This window comes from Haliotis rufescens, unplaced genomic scaffold, assembly GCF_023055435.1.
Source record: "Haliotis rufescens isolate VD_foot unplaced genomic scaffold, xgHalRufe1.0.p SCAF_9, whole genome shotgun sequence".
Classification (NCBI taxonomy): domain Eukaryota; kingdom Metazoa; phylum Mollusca; class Gastropoda; order Lepetellida; family Haliotidae; genus Haliotis; species Haliotis rufescens.
The window spans coordinates 28,641,109-28,666,441 of record NW_025964383.1 but is presented as its reverse complement, the minus strand read 5'-3'; the positions used below and the strand labels follow the sequence as shown (position 1 = coordinate 28,666,441).

At 39.1% G+C, this 25,333-nt stretch overlaps 1 protein-coding gene and 1 long non-coding RNA gene across 2 annotated transcripts; both read left to right on the top strand.

Annotated features, from left to right (window-relative positions):
• The first annotated feature begins 3,744 nt into the window (after positions 1–3,744).
• LOC124130963 lies at positions 3,745–9,028 on the top strand. Its single transcript, XR_006860587.2, has 3 exons — positions 3,745–3,965; positions 8,494–8,583; positions 8,895–9,028. It is a non-coding gene; the product is annotated as an uncharacterized LOC124130963 (long non-coding RNA).
• A 2,935-nt stretch (positions 9,029–11,963) lies between these two features.
• LOC125377548 lies at positions 11,964–18,520 on the top strand. Its single transcript, XM_048391327.1, has 4 exons — positions 11,964–12,982; positions 13,753–13,821; positions 14,537–14,626; positions 18,228–18,520. Exons 1-4 carry the CDS (start codon positions 12,017–12,019, stop codon positions 18,282–18,284), a joined length of 1,182 nt encoding a protein of 393 aa, XP_048247284.1. The 5' UTR covers positions 11,964–12,016; the 3' UTR covers positions 18,285–18,520.
• Positions 18,521–25,333: the final 6,813 nt, after the last annotated feature.

Sequence of the window (25,333 nt, the reverse complement as noted above, 5' to 3'; positions counted from 1 at the left end):
CATAGACTACTGGACCAGGTGGGTAATTTGGAATGATGCGCGAGTGTATGTGTATAAATATTTCCAGCTAGTTTAAACTACCTATCTGAATGTGCCAGTGAGGTGGGCAGCCTAGTGGTTAGAGCGCTACCATGCACCCCCCGGGTTTAATTCTACGCATGGGTACAGACTGTGAAGTGTTCGCTTGAGGTTTAAATGATAAAGCAAAGGTAATGGGTGTTTGCTTCAATTTGTTCATTTATCTGTCCAATTAGAAAAGAAGGGGGCTAAGTGTGCATTTTATTGCGCTTGCCGCACATGTCAACCATCAAGCCAAATTAACATTTTGTCAATTGGGAAAATCCCTTTCTGCGTCAACACTTTCGTTAATACGTATAATAACAATATTTAACCTTTTTAAATATATTAACCACACAGGGATAGAATGTTTATCTGCAAGCAAATATCATATATTTCGATTGTTTTCTGTGTGCTATATCTTTCGCAAATCGACCGCGCGTATTCAGGTATTTCCCTCAATTTTTAACGTGCCGCGACATTCCATTGATGACATGATACAGTGGTAGGACGTCAAGCAGCCAAGTTACATTGCACGGACGTCATTGTTTGAGGAACGTTGCGATAGTACTCGCATTCGTATTTTTGATGATTTGAATGTAAGTCATGATTCCCGTCTTCACCTCCGTTATCGGCGATATATTGACATGCATTATATCCTTGAAATAAAAGTGAAAAAAAACCTCGCATAATCTTGAGAAATATCTGCTAAAAGCAGAATCCGTTGTACGATTCCGACAAAAGCGTGAGCACATATGCACAAATGTACTCCTGAGTGGCAATATATAGAGCACTGTCTATTCCCAATGCACAAAACCGGTTTCATTCTGGCTGTCTCGGAAACGTAGTCGCTTGTGCAGTATGGCGCTTTTAAGTGTTCTGTTTACCATTATACCCTACCCTAAATACAGCACCGTTACCATTGTCGCGCTCGCCTACATTTGTGTACAACCTGAGCTGACAACGATCCCTGCAGAATGAATTGATGTTTTCTGGTCATAGAATTAAATTTCAGTTCGGATTGTTAGCCATGCTGCCGCTGCACATAGGCTAATGGACCATATATTGTCCGATCTAGAATGGTCAGAATGCCCACTTAGAATTGGAATGCGTACGAGGAGTTCCGGAATCCGGCTCTCAGCTTTCGACAGTAGTGTCAATGTTTTTTATTTTGACCCATTGAGATCACACTTTATACCGAGGGTACTGCTATCCCGCTACCACTTTTGGCGGCATAAAGTTTAGGAAAATGTCACTGTATAACAAACATTTAAACAAGTCACCAATTCCAAGGCTTTCCGACCACAACAAAACATCCAGTTTTCTAAATCCTGTTAACTATTACACAGTATATTGTCATTTCAGCAATGTACATGTACCAGTGTCCATTCTCCTATTCTGTTGAATATATATATACAAAATAACCTTCTCGCAACTCCGAATAGTGCATGTGGTGTTACGAGCCATGACTTAAGAACAAAATAATTATTGTTATCTCTACACAGATATGTTTGCATGTACTCGAAGCTCATGGGTTATTCCCTGATTAACACAATCAATCCCTTGATATACGAAGCTTCTACGCCATTGTCACCTAAGCTGCTAACTAATCAATAGTATTGATTATTCTGAATGTCATTTATATAAACATCTAGCAACACAATTATGGACAAAGCAATTGGTAAAACACGAGTTAATGATGTTGAAGGAACTCTCATTAAGACCTCGAATTATTATTCTTCTATAAGAGACATTGTACTGGAAAGGCCTGCGTACACATATCCTTAATCGCAATTACACGTGCGACAGCTAATTATTCCGCTATGGCCTTAAGCAGTCAGCACCTCGGTCAACACTACGCGTCTTCGTCATATTTGGTACATGTAACTGTACGCATGAAGCAAGCAATCAGTATGGAAAGTCAACACGAGTATTGTGTGCAATAAATAATATTTTAGCCGAGTACTTTTTTCCAATAGCTGGCTATCTGGCACAGAAGTCTCCAGTTTCACACGCATTCATTATGTCTTGTACGTCTTCTGGCATGTGCTTTAGATGCCTCCATACTCATTCGACTGAGGTTGGAAATACACTGAAGGCCTCATAATCTTTGCATTTGTTCAAGACAAAGATGTCTGTATCAGTGAATAATCCTGTGGCTGTTGAAGATATCGCCAACACAGACCTGGAATGGTGTTTCAAACCACTGATGACACTTCTTGACTTAGCAGGGATGCATATACCAATGAAAAGACGAAAGGCTTTCAATGCCTTAAGCATCGGGTACAGCGTTTGCTTCTATGTCTGTCTTTGCCTCGGAAACACTCGGTTTTTTCTCTTCACACGTGGCACTGATACTGTGGGCAAATGGACGACTCTGCTGTCATTCTGCGGGTTTTTCGTCACTTGTGCATACGTCACCACTGCGACTTGTTTCAGCATCAACAGACACCTGCCAAAGTTGTTTAAGGAATTTGACTCATATCGAAAGAGTTATGGCTCAGCCACTGACAATGCTAAAATCAGGCGAATAGTTAAAATACTGCTGTGTCTGCTATTATGTCAGAGTTGTATCATCCACGTATTTATATATATGACAACGTTTCACAATGTAAATCCCAAAGCAATACATCTCTCACCTTTGGGCTACATTCAAGAGGACTACCATCTAATCTTCAAAATAGTATACGATATTTGGCTTTGGCTTTGCACACTTCAGATGAACGCCATCTTAACATTTTTCGTCATTTTCACGTACTGCCTCTCCAAGGAATATTCTAGGACAAATTCTCAAATGAAACACATGTTTGACAAGGCGAGTGAAGTTGCACCATCAACAAGAGAAATTGACAGAATTCGTAGACAGTTTGAAAACATTTGTTCGCTTGTGGAAACGACTGATGAGGTTTTCAAACACGTGATTGGCTCCTGCTACATTGCATCCGTTCCTGTCATCTGCCTTATGCTCTATGGCTTGATACACACTGATCTAATGAAAGAAGAGAACATAATGTTAATAGACTCTATGGCTGTCATTTTGACGATTGTTGTCGTTTTGACTTTGACTTCAGTGGTTTTGAACTTCAAGGTAAACTTCACTATCTCTCAACTATTACTTGGCTTCCGTTATCATCTTCGTCGTCATTATTATTTACAGATTAAAATAAAAAATGAAACAAAGAGGGTTTGGGTGATCCTGGCAGTCAGGCTAGTTAGGTGCCTCATCAGCTCAGGGCCCTTGCTCCCTCCACACGCAGCCTTAGCAGCGAATGGGGCTTCTCCCAGGAAGCGCTGCCCAGTCAAACCCACCAAGAACTTTTCGGAGAATGTGAAGACTCCCCAAGATTGTCAGAAGGGATGTATTCCTGGTAGCAAACCCGGGTACTCTCCCAATGTCAGTCAACAGATGGGGAGGTACCAAACCCAAGGCACCGAGAACAATGAGGAGTCGGACAACTTGGTACTTGGGATGCAAGCGTGACATTTCGAACACGAGTTTGCATATTTGCCATGTTTTTCTTGAATCTTGTCAACCACATTAGTGTCAAAAGGGACAGAAAATTAAATAATATAAGTATTAATATTATTTCTATTATTATTAGTAGTAGTAGTAGTAGTAGTAGTAGTATTTGAACAACATCTCAGTTATATAAGCACCAGGAAAGCCTACATTGAGGCAGATTGTACTTATGTTAAACACAATAGCATACTTTCAGATATTCCATATTTCACAACAGGATCATTTTGTATCTAGTAATAATATAGGTTATTGATTTAGGATGCACTAAATTAATCAAATCACAAAGTAGAGTCAAGAATTAATATGTTTCTTTGTGTAGGCTCATTCCGGTCTGACGTGTCTCCTCAAGGTTGATTTGTCAAGATTGCCAGAAAAAGATCTGCAAATCGTAAGTCATTAAACTTTTATATTTTAAACTGTGTCGCACATCTTACCGACACCTTCCCATTTTGAATCTTGAATGAATCCCTTAAAGTTGTATGATACAGGGCTTTGAGAAATCATTAGGACAAACAAGAATTTGAAAGTGAGATATTTATTACCCTTCAGCATCACACAGTAATTTATAAACAAATCGTGTAATGTTGGACCTTTCTAAGTAAGTGAAGGAACACGAGGGGTGGCTGAGAAGCTTTCATGAGAGAGTTGAGAACAACTGAGTAACTGTTCAGACGTTGGCCCTCGTAATCATCGCCATGGTTAGTTTGTTTTCGTCTTCCTCGATGGGAAATAAACACTCTCAAAGAAATACCAAAGTAACATTCACAATGGGAATGTACAGTGATTTCTAAATAACTGTAACTTGGTCTTAGCAAAGGCACCGTAACATCCCAGACGAGTCCTCACTTGTTCCTCTTGTCTCAGTGTTTGATTAACAATTACGCCGCCTTCACAAGAGAAACGCCTCACCCACAGAGGAGCCGTCTCGTTCTTGTCAAAAGAGAACTATTAAAAACGGAGTGAATACACACACGTGATTTCGACTAATAAATAGTTGAACCGGCCAATAGCATTAAGGTGCACTGACACAGATAAACCATGGTGGTTTAAGGATTATTATTTACACGAAGCAATGACGAAGCTATTCTGATCAACATACACAGAAGGTATTACAAATCTACACAAGTATACATATGCACGACGCCAGTCCAAATAGATTAACAGATATGGGATCAAACCACCTGTTATGTAACCAGCTTCTGTATTCACAGCTGGACAGCGACTCCGGTCTTTGAACTTCGTCGGGGGCACCGACGCTTCTGTACGCACTCTGTTACATCCTCTGTATTCACCAAATATTGCACCGTCACATTTCAACTTACATCTAAACTTGAAGAATGAACTGTCTGGAAAGCATTATGCAAATGATGATAACGTCATTCTCTGTTGTGGAGGACATTTTGTACCATCAGCCTTCTACACGAGGTGTATTCAGGCACTCCAGTATCGTCGTGGACCTCATCAGCAGGCACTAATCTTCTACAACTCGTACAATGTTAATGGTAGAATATTAAACAATCTGACTATAAACAAGTATCCTAATTGGTTGTTCATAGTGTCATAGCGACTGATTTGGGACAACCATTGTCTGAAGAACATTTGATTACAAAGACTTATTACCCTGTAGCCATGACATGTGTATGTCTCCATAACCTAATTGCCATTATATATAAGACCCTTCTCACCGTTGTTAATCCTCACCAACATTTCATTGTATATTGACTGTCAGCCAACCTGGGCTAGCATATCACTTCCCCTTAATAACTGTTATTTAAAGTATGACATTTATTGCCTTAATTGTTCATCCCCTGAGCTGTGTCGGTTCATCACCCCCATAAGTCCCATGTCCAGATCAACGTCATTGTCTATTTGTCTGTCCATTGTTGTTCATTACTAAATATGTGTTACCATTACACTGTTAGTGACGGTTTTGGGACGACCTCGATCAGGATGTGCCTCTCGTAGGAAACGTCCTGAGATTGAGCTGGAGCTCCGCTTACCTCACGTATGCCTGAGCTTGAAAATCTGCTCATCGTTGTGTTTGTGTTGTCAGAGCAGGGCCTAGATTTTCGAAACGATCTTAGCTAAGATAAATCCTCACAACTTACGTTTAAAGATGAGATATCTTAAATTTAAGGTAAGATAGATTTTCGAAACTATCGTAAACCTGTCGCAGATCGTACACAGCTCGTAACTCTGACAGAGAACTCATTTGTGTTAGAGATTGAAAAAGCGGGGTGTTTCCCAGTGACGTCACTGGGATTTCCCCGCCGCTAGCAATAACAATATAGAGTAACACGGAATTCGTGATCACATTGTCAGGTCACACTGTCACACGCAACTATTTGAGTGACATTCCGTACAATCCTATATATGTCCTTTATGTAGACATTTGTTCTTATGATAAGAGATGACTACCCGAACACAAATAGCATTCGTGTGCCATGCAAAGGCTTTTTTCAAACCCAATAAATGTTATAATCAATAAGTGTAGTGTTACATTGAAATAATGTGCAAAACGATACTTCACTATTTTCCCTTCAAAAGGTCCTCTCGCGAGCGCGCAGAACATTATGTGAACACGTTGCGTTCAAAGTCAAGGACGAAAGTAAGGGACGTTATTCTAAATGACAGTGACTAGATGATTAAACAGCAGGCGTTCAGCAGTTAAAATGCGTGTTCAAGTCTGATGTTACGTGATGTATAGTGGGTCTATCTAGATCAATAATTCTTATCAAAATTTAAAAGTGACACTAATTGTCGTTCGCAAAGAGAGGTAATTTAAGAAGTCATGTCAGGTTATGTTGTCACATTGAACACGCCACAAGTTAACGGGAACATACATATAATGTTGTCCTTTTCTATCCCTTTAAATTAAGTAGAGCTAATAAACTGATTCGTCTGATTTCATTTAAATCTGGCTGAGGAGCGAAATACATTGTAAATGTGTCAAATCTATTCCAGAACGTAGTTCGATGATGTTTGGCTTGTCTGACAGCATTGCTGAGGATCATTTACCAGTATTTGTACGTTGACCCTATAACGGTCTCAAGTATCTTTATATTTTTTTAACATAAAACGGGTAGATCGACACTTAAATATTAAAAAGACCATAATCAATTATTATTTTAAAATCGGTTTATTGAATGCAAAATTCAAAGATTATTGTGTTGAAACAGTCTACTATATATTGATCAGTAAACTTCATTCAATAAACATTTTCTGCAAACATATATGCGAAAGTGAATTTTGGACGATGTTCAAACTATTCTACTTTTTGACGACATTTCAAACCCGAACGAGCATGGGAACCAATTCTTTATTTGATTTTTCGATACGAAAATCTGTGCTTAACTTTTACTGTCAAAATTTCAATAAATTGTTATATTTAATTGAATACATCTATATGCCGTTAATCACCTGTTTATAAAGAATGCAATTGTTCAACAGACAGTTAATCACTTGTTATCAAATATGTGTCTTTCAGTAGTACAGATAACCTACATGTAGGTATTGTATTTAAAATGAAACAAAATACAATTACTTTTGTGAGAAAAATATTAAATATACCATACAAATATTTGAGCACAAGTATTGCCTTAAGTCAATAAATACTAAACTGTATAGTTAAAATTCAATTGTTAAAACCGCTCGTCCTATACGATTTTAGATGTAAAATCTGATGCCAAACCTATATTTTTTTACATATGAAGATTGATATAATTTTATAAATTGCGAAAATAAAGACTAAAGCATTGACACAAATGCGATCTAGAAAATATAACAGCGGAACTCTGCGCTTTATGAAAACTGTAACCTTGGTCTCGCCGGGCGAATACAAAGGGAAACCACTCTCAACTAGAGTATGAACTAACATTAGCTGCCCCTGAGGGCAATAAGGTCACGGTCATTACTATAGAGCCTGCCGACACCTTCCATTTTTATCCTTCCCAAATTATTAGATAGAAATATATTTAAAGCTATCGACCCCGTGGTTATGTGGATCGCTGTCGCGATTAAGAACATTTCTGGCGTGAAACCATTGATGCGTTCTTCGTGTTTTCAAAAAGTTAGTTTGAATCACACAGTTTAACAAAATGAAATGTCAATGTTTGAACGTTTGTCTTATTGTTTGGCAAAATATCTACGGCAAAGTACGCCGCCATCTTAGATGAAGATAAAATAAATTAACGACAGGTATGGGGCTATCTTAGATTTACGACAAACTTAAGATATCTCAGGGCTACAATAGTTTTGAAAATAGGCTACGATAGCCTACGATTTCCTTACGATAAATTTACGATAAGTTTAGGGCTACGATCGTTTTGAAAATCTAGGCCCAGGTATTCCGCTCATTATATATTTGTTGTTAATTGTTCATATGTTGTGCATAAAACGTTCCGGGACAGTGATGTCGATTTAGTCCTTGACTCCCCCGAGAGTAATTCCCCATCAACATGCGCGTTGACAACAACAACAATGACGACGAAAACATTCGCGTAAACTAGCACAGCCACGTAGAAAGTAGTACAAGAATGGAACGAATGGTCACGAATGTAAAACACTATATAGCGATCAAACAGCCGTACATGTATGTCCAACAGGTAAACATAAAACGTCAACGACTGAGAACAATCAGTTTTGAAAACTGCTGCAACACATATTGCATTGGGCCTAAATGGCAACGTTGCAGTCTTAATTATGTGAATGGTTAACTGAAAATCAGTTATGCTACAAGGTGTTCGCGAAAAGGGTGCGCCTCAACAAATGAAGCAGTGACGAAAAAGAACAATCCTCTGCCAGTAGCATCCTCCACTCACTCAATTTGCATATAAAGTAAGTGTTTGTTTGTTGCCTGGCGCCTCTCCGTAGTAACACAACAAATGCTGTTATTAATGTATGTTTTCCTTTTTCAGATTACCGTTTTCATTACAAGAATAACAACCACAAATATAGGGTATACCCTGTATAATCTCTTCACAGTCGACAGCTCGACCATCCTAATGGTAAGTACTGTGGTGTTTTTTTTAAGTCTTTTAAGTCTTAAATGTGGGTTACACGGGTTATAGGAGTTTGATGAGTATTGCAATTTATTATGTCCTTCCCAGTGATACACATGTCTCTGTAACAATATGTATATGGATAAAACAAATGAAAAAGATATGGCGATTGTGAAGAGTGATATCGATCTCAACTTTTGACATTTCAACTGGTGCATTTCTGCCTTCCGACCAAGTGCTATTCATCTATCGTTCAGTTGGACTGATCGTTACACCCGCAAGTTTGAATATGATATGATGTTTCTTTTTCACTTCAGCTCATTGGAACAATGTTGACTTACGTCATTGTGGTTCTTCAATTCAAGCCTGATTGACATTTATGTACACATCAACGGCATAGAGTGTAGATGTTAGAATTAATCTATTAATGTTTATATCCATTTAGTGCTACGAAAAAGAGATGTCAACAAATGAAACAGTGACGACAAAGAACATTGTCTTTTTTCACGCTCTTCAGTGAAGGACAGAAACATTGTAAAATAACTATCCACCACAGACAAACAATAAATGTGATGAAAAACAACACATTATTTTTTTATTATTGTTGCTATCAAACGAGAATATGTTGCAACTGATTTCATGTCTTGAGCGCCCAATAATGGATATATATCTCAGTTGTTTTGCTCTCTATCAAGTTAACATTTTCCAACTCGCAGGGTGATATTTTCTCACTGAATAACCTCAAAGGTACGGCTAGCTTGATGCCATTGCTTTCACGAGCATACATGTATGTGTCATTAAACCAGGCCCTGCAATAGCCATACACTTATTGACGTTATCACATGGAAATTGAGCATCGACCCTACTGTACATGACACTTTTGAAGGGTGTTTCCGAGACCATCCCATCCAAGTAGTCATTGAAAACTGTAGTGCATCACAATGTGAAACTACAATAATAAGTAGCATTCAATAATGAAGATCTTTATATTTTATTGAAAAACAATTTAAATGAATACACTTTTCATTTTAGACAAACAACAAGCTTGTCACAATTTGTATCTGAGAAAAGAATACAATTAAATTGTATGTAAGTGAACACAACGATATAAAAAATGTGTACAACTGAATGTAAGATAATGCAATGTCCCCAGCCAGCAGGCAACGATGATTCGTAAATCACCAAGCCTGACCACTAGATCCATTTTGTTGCCTCTCACGACAGGCATAGGTTACTGTAGGCCTATTCTATCCAGGAATCCCCACGGGTCTAAAGAAAAAATACAATACGCAAATCATAGTTTTGCCAATTGTTCAATGAGTTTGTTTTTTCTATCTCCGATTTAACTTTATGATCCCCATCAGTACCATAGTGTGACATACAAATCCACTTGTCACCAAATATACCTTACTAGACAAATGTTAAGTTTTGGAAAGGCGTTTAGAAGTGATACACATAAGGAAGAGACTTTATGGTTGGTTGGTTTGTTGTTTAACGCCGCACTCAGCAATATTCCAGCTATATGACGGCGGTCTGTAAAATAATCGAGTCTGGACCAGACAATCCAGTGATTGACATCATGAGCATCGATCCACGCAATATGGATCGATGACATGTATCAACCAAGTCAGTGAGCCTGACCACCCGATCCTGTTAGTCGCCTTTTACGACAAGCATAGTCGCCTTTTACGGCAAGTATGGGTCGCTGAAGACCTATTCTATCCCGGAATCTTCACGGATCAGAGACTTTATGGGTGTCAACTTCTTTATTATGAGGAACACAACATTTCGGAGTATATGCCATCAGGTGAACGAATGCTACTTACTTACTTACTTACTTACTTACTTACTTACTTACTTACTTACTTACTTACTTACTTACTTACTTACTTACTTACTTACTTACTTACTTACTTACTTACTTACTTACTTACTTACTTACTTACTTACTTACTTACTTACTTACTTACTTACTTACTTACTTACTTACTTACATGCGCTTTCCGACTGATGCGTATTTCGCACACGGGCCCGGCCAGGCCATTTAATGTGTTTCCGAAAGGGGCGAATGCTACGAGGCAGAGAGCATATATGTACATGTAAGAACAACAAAAGTAATAAGATAACAAAAGGTGGAAACTTAACAATGGAAGCCAACAGATAATTGGCGCTGATTGGTGATCAGCAATAGACAATGGAAGCCAACACTTTACAGTAATTAGCGCTGATAGTTATGGACAACTGGAAGCCAGGACTAAATTATAACTGATTGGTAATTGGCAATGGACAATGCATGGGCAAACGGGAGGCCGGGGGTAACTAGCACTGACAGGTAAAAGAATAGAAATAACAAAGGGCAAATGGGAGCCAGCTAGATAATTGGCACCGACAGAAAGCAATAGGTCCTAAGCACAAGGCAGATAGGTTCCATGGTCACGGTTCATGGCTGGCTGGTGTCTCCTGATGGCTTCTTGTTGTCTTCTTTGTCGCCAGTTGTTGTTGTTACTAGACAGAAAACTTTGGTGGCTTTTCACATGATGTTATGGTCTTGGTTCTTGAGGATGTGTTCTGAAATGGCGAACACCTGGTGTCATCACAAGATTTTCACAAATCGCATATGTCAGAAAGTATACGTTAAAACCCAAACAAACCATTCATTCACCTGATGAAGAAGTAAGCATATACTCTGAAACATTGTGTTCCTCATTATAAAGAAGTTGACATCCAAAAATTATCTCCCTAGACAAATATCATTCTACCGTTTTGCACCCCTCCGTTCAAATATCAACTTGTACACATAACAACATGAATAAAAATAACAAACAGCAGATACTGTTGGGTACAGGGTATCAACAGTTACCCTTTTGACATTTAATAGACTATTCCTGATTTTAAGTTCTTTTGCGATTACATTGTCCTCATCCTGCGCCAAACGGCAACTGGCAAATTGAGTTGACATGGCTCTTGACTACCTGGAAACGTTCTATTATATGGGATGCATTTTATTGACCATTGTTTTAATTATTTAGCGAACAATTATACCGAGCTCTCACAGCCTGTTTAAAATAAACTGCAAATAGATTTATAATATGTACACATCTAGCTTGGCATGTACAATTTATTTGTTACATCTAACCTTCCTTTATGTATTCAGTGTAATATGTCCTATGTGTAATGGAGCGGTATTAACAGAAGCGTTTCGCTTGTTTACCAATCCATTTTCACACTTTTGTGAAAATAAATATGTTTAAACCAACCTTTTACCCTAAGTGTCTTCAAATAATGGGTTGTTCGTTGGAATACATAATAATTGCTTGACATTTACTGGACATATAAAGCTGGACCTTATTCTTGCAAGACACACATAATAGAGATCTACGGTGTGAGAGTGCAGTTGAACACACTGGCATCTCAATCTTGAATTTGTCATTCAGCGGGGATGTTTGTTTCAAAGGTATCCTCACTTGATACTGACGTAGAGAAATGTGGAAATACCGTACATATATATGATGTGTTCAAGCCGTTTTTAACAATTCTAAACATTGCTGGTTTGCACATGCCAATTGAGAGAGGAAGAATGTCCAATGCAATGAGTATCATTTACTCTGTCTTCATTCACATCGTGTTATGGTCAACCTTGTGTCGGTTTTTCATTCGCTACACAAATGAGGTTTATACTGTGGAATCATGGATGGCAGTATTATCCTACGCAGGAGTTCAGTCCATTGGTATGTATTTTGGCAGCGCAACATGTTTCGGTGTACACAAGCACCTGCACAAGTTTTTCCGACAGTATGATTCATACAGAGACACGCATGCCTCAACGATGGACAGCCCAGCTCTCAGGCGCAATACCAGACTGTTTCTTTTCCCTGCTGCGTTTGTAGTTATAATTTGTGTGCCAATTTTGTACTTTATGTTACTTCACAATGTCGACCCAGCTGTCATGTATCTAAAACCGATGAAACTGCTTCCACGGGAGTATTTCCCTGTCGTCAAAGCTATATTTTTTATTGCGTATTACCTTATTGTGATACAGGCAGTATTTACCCTGGCATTTTTCTGTGTTCTTACCTATTGCCTGTTCAAGGAGTTCAAACAGCTAAACGCTGAGTTAACCAGTTTGTTTGGTAGCAAAGAGGGAGATGCACAGAAGTCATATCTTGAAAGAATACGTCGCCAGTTTGAAGACACGTGTTCTCTAGTTTGCACGGTTGACAAAGTGTTCAGGCATATGATCGGATCAGGCTATATTGCTTCGGTTCCCATCATCTGTCTTATGCTGTATGGTTTGATAAAGGATGAATTGATGAAGAAAGAATATACAATGTTGCTAACTTGTATACTATTCTTTGTTATCCTTGTCGTTACAACCCTTTTGGCGTCAGTGGCCCTGAACATCAAGGTACGTATTATAACATCTTACATTGTTAGGAAGCAGGTGAGCGTGTGCTTTGCACATGGAGTGTCAGTTTTGGTGGGATGAGCTAGCGAGTGAGTGAGTATGATTTTACGCCGCTTTTAGCAATATTCAAGCAATTTCACGGCGGGGGACGCCGGAAATGGGCTTCACATATGGCACCAATGTCAGGAAACGAACCCGTGTTTTTGGCGTGACGAACGAACACATTAACCACTAGGCTGCCAGACCGCCCCTTGGTGGAATGAAGAGAAACACGGCGTTTATCACTTTTGTGTTACTCACAAGCATCAGAATGGTGCTTGAAAATCTAGAATCATAATCGGGAGAACACTGTATCTATACCAGGATACAAACTTCACAGACCACGTCAATGTCATTGGATTGTTGACTCATCCATACCACTGTAAATCTTAAATCCACAGTACGGTTTACGGGTCAGTGTATATCTCCAACAATGTGTGATTGTAAGTAAATTACCATACCCCAAGGCGAGGGACCTTGAATAATTGGTGATCATGGTCCAAACAGTTTAACAATGGTCATTGTGGTTTAGATGGAATCGCTTTTAAATGCAGCGGTAACCATACTCATGATCAGTCGCTGTCAACATTACTTGAATAGTTGGTGAACCTAAACCCAAACAGTTCAACTTCCATATGGGTCATTGTGATTCAGGTTGAATGGCTTTTGAATGCAGCTGTAATCAATTCTCATTGCCCAAATTACTAACAATATCATGTTTATTGTTACAGGCGCATTCCTCACTGATGTATCTTTTGATGGCCGACTTTGCTGAGCTTTCAGCTACAAGTTTAAACATTGTAAGTATTTACTGCGCATTGTGCAAGATGCAATGAACTATTTATTTCTCCCTAAGCTTAACATTAGTACCCTGCCATAAACAGTTTAAACCCCATTGTAATTCTTTTTCAGTTCATGTATTTTCTTTAAAGTTTGTAAACACTGGGAGTATTTCCAAAAGGTGCAGCCTCTGCTTAATATGCTCTGTCGAGAACAAAGAAGTAAGCGTATAGTTCTTCCACACTAACAGTCATAATCAAAATGTGACTTGGATTCGGACCGACGAAATGCGGATCCCTTTGCGGTATGAAGGACACATCTCTGTACACAGCACGATGCGGCACAGGATGCACCTTCAGTTGGTTGGTTGGTTGTTTAACGCCGCACTCAGCAATATTCCAGCTATATGACGGCGGTCCGTAAATAATCGAGTCTGGACCAGACAATCCAGTGACTAATATCATGAGCATCGATCCACACAATTGGGTGGAACGATGACATGCATCAACAAAGTCAGCGAGCCTGACCACCCGATCCCGTTAGTCGCCTTTTACGACAAGCATAGTCGCCTTTTGCGGCAATCATGGGGTGCACCTTCAGTCCTTAGTGCATACCTCTCTTGACAATATCACTGTAGGTGGAAGCACACTGCTATCTCACATTTTCCATCTAACGATTCCTTTAGAAATGACTCATTGATGATGTCATCATTTTTGCAATTGGATTTTATTTCAGGTCAACATTTTCATCACAAGACTCACAACCACAAAAATAGGGTATACAGTATACAACCTCTTCACAATTGACTGTTCGACAATCCTAATGGTAAGTGTTTTATTCTTTGGTAAAAGGTAGACCGTCAGGCAAAACGTTACATGATGACAATCAGATATATTAAGTAGACCCTAGATAACCAAGTTTTTTTTATTTACCAACAAAGATTCCGGGGTAGAATAGGTCTTCAGCAACCCATACTTGCCGTAAAAGGTGACTATGCTTGTCGTAAAAGGCGACTAACGGGATCGGTTGGTCAGGGTAGCTGAATTGGTTGATGCATTTCATCAATCCCAATTGCGTGGATCGATGCTCTTGATATTAATCACTGGATTGTCTGGTCCGCCGTCATATAGCTGGAATATTGCTGATTGCGGCGTTAAACAACAAACAAACCAACAAACCAACCAAGCTTATGTGGCGAATGATTAATCAAATGCTCACATTTTGCGTCTTTGCAAACATTTTAGTGGTTGTTTTACAGTTTTAACCCGCATGAAGAATTTGTTTTGGGAACTCAACCATCTTCATCATTTCACATTTTCGAAACTGGTGAAATCTTACATTACATAATTCTTAGCGATACAATTATTTTTACTAGAACTGCTTGAAATAAAAAGTTGAATGGAGTGCTGCGCCTTGTTTGAAATTTCAATGAGAGGAAATTAACGTAAGTGACTTATCCTGTAATATTTATCATATTAGTTACATAACCTCTACTAGTATGATGGAGTGTAAGCTTAATGTATTAATGCTTAATGCAGGTCTTAGACGTTTACCGTATGGTCACCATGAGATGACAAATCTTGAATTCCAATTAAATCATACTTTTCGGGATAGCGTCAGATGGATGGGCCACAGCCGTTGCATCCTCTATCTGGAACCGACTGTTTAAGATTAATTGATATTAACACATTACCAATGTGCACAAAAAAACAGGTTTAACCTACTCAATGACATTGATGCCAGGTCCAAACTCTAGGTTACATACATGTACATCAAATAGGTACCTGGGAAGAAGGACAGGACACAAGTGTGCATCTTCAGTCAACAGGTGGTAAAAGCAGCAGGTTATATATGCCATGCTGAATGGGATTCTTATTCATGGAATGTTAAGATGTGTAGTTACAACATAGTGGCGAAAAATGATCATACATGTATTCAAAACAGAAAGAAGAAATAACTGGTCTCATTTTCGATCAAACCGTCTGTCCGAAATATACTGCAAAAACCTTTATCAAGTTTTCAAATTACAGTTTAATTGTCTTGATACTGGATGCATGCACATACACTACTACATGCCAATATGAAAGAACCTCAGACTTGTACTCATGCAGAATGGACATTTTATGAATGTTTATTACTTTGCATTCAGAAAATATTCTGCTTTGGCCCAAAACATGTTTACAATCCCAATATACAAAGAGTAAGGTTTCAGAATTAGTGTCACAGAATGAGCATTAATCATGCGTTTGTATAGATGATGCGATGGCTACATTTGAACTTGAAAGCCAGTAATTTGACATATTTTGTTCATTTTCTATAACTGATAAAATATCTTCCCATGATACATCAAGAATATTCTCCCATTTTTCAGATACTGTAGTTATGATTTTATTACAAACATATCTGGTAAAACTTGGTATCTTTGATAGAAACTGGTAATAATCACTAATTGTGAATTTAATCTGGTATTAAGTTGATTGAAAGGCATTTTTCCATCATCATTGTAGAGTTTCATTCAAAGTGTTTATTCGATTATGAAAACAATTCCTTATAATATTTTTTTCACTGATGGTTACACCAATGAGGTTCTGATAGTACTTCTGCAAGGTTTGTAAAATTCATGTTATATGTTCTGTAAACTGTTCACCATATATATGTGTCCAATGTATTTTTTATGTCGTCTCCAAGTGGAATTATATGTTGTTTCGTGGAAGTATGTTAGGTTATAACAGTTTTGTAATGAAGATTTGTTACGATAACTGACATTTTTTGAGAATTTATAATGGCCCTTACTTCTATCATTCTCAGTCCTCAATCATCATATTTTCGAGTTAATGTTTTATGTTATCCCTTTGACCATGCCAAATTAATTTGTGAACGTTTTGTTTAATTGATAGTGACTGTCCCATGTACAAAAAATATTTCTGTATCACCATAATAGTGTCCAAGTTCCACATGATTCAGTTTGATACCTTTTATTGCATTAGCAGTTCGACTCATTAATCTCAAAATGTCCGCAACCGGCAGGAATAGGTAAGGAGACAATGGGTCGCCCTGTCAGCATCGCATTTCATTACAGAAGGTGAAGATAGGTGTCAGTTTTGTGTGACACAAAAGGTAGCATTATTGACTTCTTCGTTTTTTTATATCTCTGTACAGTAATCCTACCTTATGTAAACAGATATTAATTAACTCAATACCCTTACTCAGTAGTCCCCTGACGAGGGGCAAGAAGTGGCCCTGAAACTTCGTGACAAACAATACAAAAATTGTTATCCATAAACGTTTTGTGTTTTCAATAACCACTTGTTAATACAGTGGTGGTTGTTTATTGCTAAGGTGTATTTAATACAGCTTACCAATGGTTACCTTAGAACTCCCAAATAGCATTTGTGAAGTCAACTTGGAAAGGGATGATAACATCTTTCAGGCATATCATTTATTGTTTCATGAAATATTTACTTAAGTTGGATAACTGTGATCAGCTGTGTAAGCTTCGTCATTTCTCATGATCAGTGGCACTACTTACATTATCTTATTGTTTATGGCTGTAGCATATCTCATTAGAAATGATTCCGAATATCATCATATCACAAATGGATGGATCAGCGGATCAGGATACAGCAGATTTAATTGGCGCCTACGTTTCGTGATTTCGTGTTACTTGTTTTACGAATAATGTTTGATTTTATCTTATGACATGAAATGAAGCCAAACAGGGACGGCGATTATCCTATCTGTTTCTATCATCCGTAATTCTCACACACAGATCTGGCACTGACGAAGCCATCATGGTGTATTTGTTTTTTATATGGCTGTATAATTACGGAAAATACAACAATGTGGAAGATAAGAGTTCCATTAGAACCATCATGATTGAAAAGCCGTAACTACATCAAATACTCACCACACCAGTAGTTTCAATGTTTATATATAGAAAATTGTAATTATCTGGCGTTGACGTTGTATACTCACAAATATTGAATTGCATTGCCATGCAATTTTTTATTAAATAATGGTATGTTGAAATCATTGTCAATAACATCATCCTAAGCCTAATGGATGCAAAATGAATGCCTATCGCTACGAGATGCACGCTACAATAGTGTTGGTGACTTTATGTTCAGGTATTGATGGTGGGCACGGGTGGCCTTGTCGTTCAAGGCGAGAGTTGCGTCCCTTACTCACGCCAGAAACCTATGATTGTTGGTTCGAATCCCTGTTTGCCCCGATTGTGATTCTAGGTTTGTCAACACCATACCCGTGCACGTGGGTTTCACAAAATTGGTAAACGTCTGAGACTTCTTTCACTTTGGGATTGCCTCCCACAGTAATCTAACACGCAGTGATATAACTGGAATACTGTTCAAAGCAGCATTAAAGCCAACTCATTCACTCCTATAGCAGTATATGTTTCTATCTTCAGCTTACTGGAACTATGCTGACGTACGTTGTGGTGATTCTACAGTTCAAGCCTGACTAACGTCTTTGTTGTGAAGCCATGATGGATGATGGGAACTTGGGGACTATCCCGAAGATTCGAAAAATTAATCATATGCGCGGTGATGAGTTAAGACCTATTGATAGATACTACACACGTTGTATGAATATGTATTGATGGTAAATAGTTTATACCACTGTGCACGTTCTCATAGTGAATAAGTCAGTTAAAAGTGAACTGAGAGGAGCAAACAGTTTGAGTTTTGAAAAATGTTTACATGGATCAACTATTAAGAAATAAAACATGTTGAAGGTGTGCATCATGTCATGTATATATACGGTTAGAGTGAGTGAGTGAGTGAGTTGGGTTTAATGCCGCTTTTAACAGTATTACAGTTATATCGCGGCGTGTCTCCTTAATGTGGGAGGAAAGCCCGAAGTGATGCAAGACTCAGGCGTTACCACTTCGGTGAAACCCACGAGCACGGGTATGGTGCTGACAAACCTAGAAACATAATCGTGTCGAACCGGGATTCGAGCCCACAATCATAGGTTTCTGGCGTGCCCAATGGACGCAACTCTGCAAAGCGAATCGCGGCGCCTTAGACGACTGGGCCACCCGAGCCCCCTATACGGTTAGAAGTAACTGAGTCAATAAAAATGGTATTTGGCCTTAAGTAAATATCACTTCACGCGCACCAGTGTATTGATAACGTCATCTGGACAGCACGTGATTCGGATCTCATTGTGGCGGAGAGTCGGAATGACGTCATAAAAGAAACTACGTCATTCGACACTTGCCATTTTTGTGATCAGTCCATTTTTTTTAAAGGGGAGAAGAGTCAAGAAATAATATCGGAAATAAACTACATTATAAAACACATATGACTCCCTTCATCTCCACGGCTCACCCCACTATAGTAATGACTAGTCCCCCAGTCCGGATTCGTAGACGAACGCATGCACGCTCACGTCGCTATATGAGTACAATATCCTTGAAAGTGATGTTAAACCCATTTCACTTCATCTCATCTATATTTAAGCGGTAGTTATAACAGTTGTGTATTCTGCATCAAATATCGATCATCCAGTTTTTCTTCAAGCACGTTCGGAAATTATCCTAATTTTATCCAAAATTCAAACTCATCTTTTGTGCTCTTGGGGTCTTCCAGACAGTGTTCCTCAGCAAACTGGCCCAGAGTGTTCACATTGTGTGAAAAAGTGGATCACAGACGTGCTTCAGTGACATGAGGCTTCAGTCGCCATTGATCTGTCGCCCCGGTGATTGAAGTTCTTATTATGTTAATATCTGTCATTAAAAATTGTCATGGGAATGTAGCGTGCCCTGTCTAAGCAAGGATTTCAGTAACATGGTGTGGTCAATATATATTAAGAAGCGTTGGACAGAACATAAACTGTTTTGCAAGTGTTCATTTATGGGGACTTTTGGCAGTGCCGATTCGTCTTTTTCTTAAATCAAGAAAACACAGAACCGTGTGTCGCTTTTCTTCTTTTGTTTGTATTGTGACCTCAACCTTCAAAGATGACGGTTGCTACAGAAAGGGCAGGGGCATGGACACCCGCATGGCTAGAACCTTCTGACATCAATGGAATGGCCAATATGTGTGAGTTAGTGTGTTTGAGAACTCTTGATAAGTATACCTGGTATAATAACCTGTTACATGACTTTTTTGTTCATCAATGTAAAAACGGCATATCACTATTACAAGAAGATCTGTTGAATATGCTTTATAAATGTGATGATGTGTATGTTGTCATCGGAGGTGATTTTAACTCTAGAACTGGCACACTACCTGATTTCGTTGAAGACCATATCCTTGAATACTTGGGAGGTAACTACATGTGGGATTCTATGTTGGATAGTTTTAACATAAAACGATTTTCGGTAGATTCAACTGTATACAGGTTTGGGAAATATTTTTTGGATATGTGCAGTATTCTTGACATCCATATTATGAATAAAAGATCTGGATCAGACGCGGGTGTAGGGGATTTCATGTTTATAGGAAATCAAGGTGCTAGCGTGGTTGATTATATAATATAATGTTCATCTGAATTGTTTAATATATGCAGCAAATTTGACATACGCTCACGCGCTGAGTGATCACATCTCCAACTCACAACTTTAGGTATGGTTTGTCATCAGATGAAGTACCTTATTTACTTAAAAAGGCAATAGATACAGCATTCGTTAGCATCGATGCTAGTGAAGATATATCACTGAAGCATCACGAATGGCTGCATCAGATATAAAATGGTTTGGTTTGGTTTGTTGTTTAACGCCGCACTCAACAATATTCCAGCTATATGACGGCGGTCTGTAAATAATCGAGTCTGGACAAGACAATCCAGTGATTGACAACATGAGCATCGATTTACGCAATTGAGACCGATGACATGCATCAACCAAGTCACCGAGCCTGACCACCCGATCCTGTTAGTCGCCTTTTACGACAAGCATAGTCGCCTTTGATGGCAAGCATGGGTTGCTGAAGACCTATTCTACCCCCGAATCTTCACGGGTCTCACTTTGTGTGAGTTCATTGGAGTATGAACCTTCATAGAGTGACGGCTAAACTGTATGAACGTCGGAGCTTGATAATTTTTTTATCACAATTTCTTACCTCAAAGGATGTAGGCCAAGGTTTTAACACAATTCTATTTAGTACGTATGAGTTTATGTTTACCCTGACAGCCATACAACAACCAGCTATATCGCGGAGTAAAATAGTTCCTCAAAAAGAAAGGTGACATGGGCGTATGGATGCACAACTTGCTCTTCAGAAACATCTTACGCAGCACATGTGTTCAAATCATATCCTCATTAGATGAGAAAGGTCTGTTAAGAACTACCTCAGTAAGTCAGTCACAATGACAGCGCGTCGTAATACATTTACATCAAGTACAAGACGTCAAAATGGCCGACACGATAAACGTGACGGGAGAGATTTCCGAAGTTGTTAATGGACCTGTGGCGGTTACATGTGTTAGTCATCATTGATCAACTGGCCGATCATTGAAAGGTGAATAAAGATGCGTCAAACAGACAAAGGTAAATTCAAAGATTGCTGGAGACGACGGTCAATGTCAGCCTAGGCACGGATCGAGTCGATACTATGATAGTTTAGATGTGCATTTCTTCGTTTGATTATTAGAATGGGCCGTAGCGAGGATATTCGTGAATAATCATGCAGTCACGCTCTCTGACATTTCTCAATGGACACTGAAACGCTGAGACCAAGAATAAAGGTTCTAAAAGATCGGATAGAACGCTTATGCATGTTTTCGTGCTGGGGAATTCCAAGGGATTTCCACAGGAATGTGGAAGTAGTCCGTCAGAGTTTACGTAATTTCAAGAACACGGTCTCGTGAAAAACGTATGAACGTCAAATTGTGTCGTTCATACACTTATGATCGTCAAATTCGCGGTCATGTGACCGACCTCTCGTCCTATGGAAAAGCCGTATATCGTGTAAACTTCAAATTAAAAAATTATAAATGTTTAAAACATCTCTGAGAATGTGCCCATGGGATGGACAGCCGAGTAGTTAGCGCGGTACCATGCACCCCTCGGGTTAATTTTTTTGCATGGGTACAGTGTGAGAAGTGGCTACTTTCTCCAAATATTTATTGGACAGTCCAAATAGAAGAGAAGGTGGGTAAGTTTGCATTTTATTGCACCAACTACGGAACCAAATACACACTTTGTCAATTGGGAAAATCCCTTACTGTGTTAATACTTTCGTTAATACGTATCATTAATTGCATTTAGCCTTTTAAAATATATTAACCAGGCAGAGATAAAATGTTTCGTGTGCTATTTCTTTCGCAAAATGACCGCCTCCGTGGTCTTGTGGTAGAGGGTCCGCCCGGAGAGCGGAAGGTCCAGGGTTCGATCCCGAGCCGCGTCATACAAAAAGACGTTAAAAGATTGTACTTGTTGTTACCCTGTCTGGCGCTCGGCATTAAGGGGCTAAAACAAGGACTGGTCGGCTCGGAGTCAGTATACTGTGTCTGAGTGGGGTATTCATGTTAAACTGCGGCATGGTATCTCAGTGAGCTAGCACTATAAATCGGCATCAGTCCGGACTAGTACAAGCAGCCACACACACACATACACGTGCATGCACGTCGCTATATAAGTGCAATAATCTTGGACGCGACGTTAAACTCAATTTCACCTCACCTCACCTCTTTCGCAAATCGACCGCGCGTGTTCACGTATTTCCCTCAATTTTAAACGTGCCGCGACATTCCATTGATGACATGATACAGTGGTAGGACGTCAAGTAGCCAAGTTACAATGCAGTGACTTCATTCTTTGAGGAACGTTGCGGTAGTATTCACATTCGTATCTTTGACGATAGTGACTGATAGGCACGATTCCCGACTTCACCTAGGTTATCGGGGATAGACTGCCATGCATTATATCCTTGAAATAACAGTGACAAAAGCCCGTCAAGAACCATGAGAAATATCTTCTAAAAGCACAGTCCATTGTACAAGTCAGACTTCATCATAAGCACATATACACAAAAATGAACCTTAACGTGGGAATAGATAAATTGTCTATTCCCAAAGCACAAAACCATTTTCAGTTTCGTTGTCTCGGAAACGTAGTCGCGTGTGCAATATGCCGCTTGCAAGTGTACTGTTTACCATGATACCCTACAATCTTGAATACAACACCGTTACCATTGTCGCGCTCGCGTACATTTGTGCAGTACCTGAGTTGACAACGATCCCTGCAGTACGAGTTGCTGTGTTCTGTTCATAGAAGTACATTTCAGTTCGGATTGTTACACATGCTGCCGCGTCATACAGGGTAATGGACCATATATTGTCCGATCAAGAAGGTCAGCATTCTTACTAAGATCTTCATTAACATACTTTTAAACAACTCATCCATTCCACACTAAAATATCCAGTTTTCTAAAGCATATCAACTATTACGCAACATATTGTTATTTCAGCATTTAAAACCAGTGTTCATTCTTCTATATTGTTGAATATTTACCAAATAACCCTCTCGACACTCGGAATAGTGCATATGGTGTTACGGGCCATGACTTACGATCAGAATAATTATTGTTCTCAAAACCGATTTTTTTTTTCCTAATTCACGCAATCAACCCCTCGAAATATGAAGCTTCTAAGCCATTATCACCTCTAAACCTATTAACTAATCAATATTGTTGATAATTCTGAATGCCGTTTATATAAATATCTAGCAACACAAGTATGGACACAAGCAAAAAACACGATTTATTGCAGTGTGTACAGCTAAGGGTTCCATTGTGACATTAAGCAGTCGGCGCCTCGGTCACATGTGTAATTGATCCTCAATACTTAACGGGTGTGTACATACACAGCAGCAAGCATCGCTGTCATCAGAATGGAAAGTTTGACGAGTCGGCATAAGTATTGTGTGCAATAATTAATGTTTTAGCTACTAAGTACTTTTTCCCATTAGAGGCTGAAGATTTGACACATAACTCTCCAGTTTGTACACGCATTCATTAAGTCTAATAGCAACCTGGCATTTGCTTTAGATGCACCCACACTCATTCGACTGAGGTTGGAAATACACTGTAGGCCTCATAACGTTTGCATTTGTTCAAGACAAAGATGTCTGTATCAGTGGATAATCCTGTGGCAGTTGAAGATATCGCCAACACAGACCTGGAATGGTGTTTCAAACCACTGATGACACTTCTTGACTTAGCAGGGATGCATATATGCCAATGAAAAGACGAAAGGCTTTCAATGCTTTAAGCATCGGGTACAGCGTTTGTTTCTATGTCTGTCTTTGCCTCGGAAACACTCGGTTTTTTCTCTTCACACGTGGCACTGATACTGTTGGCAAATGGACGACTCTGCTGTCTTACTGCGGGTTTCAAGTCACTTGTGCTTACTTCACCTTTGCGACTTGTTTCTGCATCAACAGACAACTGCCAAAGTTGTTTAAGGAATTTGACTCATAGCCAAAGAGTTATGGCTCAGCCACTGACAATGCTAAAATCAGGCGAATAGTTAAAATACTGTTGTGTCTGCTTTTATGTCACAGTTGTATCATCCAGGCATTTATATATATGACAACGTTTTATAATGTTAATCCCAAAGCAATACATCTCTCACCTTTGGGCTCCATTCAAGAGGACTACCATCTCATCTTCACGTACTGTCTCTCCAAGGAAATATTCTAGGACAAATTCTCAAATAAAACACGTGTTTGACAAGGCGGGTGAAGATGCGCCATCAACAAGAGAAATTGACAGAATTCGTAGACAGTTTGAAGACATTTGTTCTCTTGTTGAAACGGCTGATGAGGTTTTCAAACATGTGATCGGCTCCTGCTACATTGCATCCGTTCCTGTCATCTGCCTTATGCTCTATGGCTTGATACACAATGACTTGATGATAGAAGAGAACATAATGTTGATTGAATCCCTGGTGGTCGTTATGACGATTGTTGTCGTTTTGACTTTGACTTCAGTGGCTTTGAACTTCAAGGTAAACTGTACTATCTCTCAACTATTACTTGGCAAATTAATATTGATATTAATATATTTGGGTGATCATGACAGTCAGGCTGGTTAGGTTCATGATCAGCTCAGGGCCCTTGCCGCCTGTACCCGCAGCCCAGACAACATATGGGACTTCTCCCAGGAAGAGCTGCCTTGTCAAACCCCCCGAGAGCGTTTCGGAGAATATCGAGACTCCCAAACACTGCAGCCTTCTGCATTACACAGATTGTCGGAAGGGCTGTATTCCTGGCAGCAAACCCAGGTACTCTCCCAATGTAAGTCAACAGATTTGGAGGTACCAAACCTAAGGCACCAAAAACAATGGGGAGTCGGAAAACGTGGTACTTGGAATGCATTTCGAAAGCGAGGAATTCATATTTGCCATGTTTGTTTGAATCTTGTCAACCACATTAGTGTCAAAAGAGACAGGAAATTCAGTGATATAAATGATTTCATTGGATTTATCAAAAAGGACAAAATGAGGTTTGTTAGCTTGGATAGGTCTCAGGCTGTATACAGGCCTATTCCAAAGAATTTTGTATTT

Excerpts from the sequence above, each read along its gene's own strand:
- LOC125377548 (XM_048391327.1), top strand. The coding sequence starts at position 12,017 with ATGTTTGTTTCAAAGGTATCCTCACTTGATACTGACGTAGAGAAATGT. Across the intron at positions 13,822-14,536 it reads CAGCTACAAGTTTAAACATT|GTCAACATTTTCATCACAAG; the intron begins GTAAGTATTTAC and ends ATTTTATTTCAG. Across the intron at positions 14,627-18,227 it reads ACTGTTCGACAATCCTAATG|CTTACTGGAACTATGCTGAC; the intron begins GTAAGTGTTTTA and ends TTCTATCTTCAG.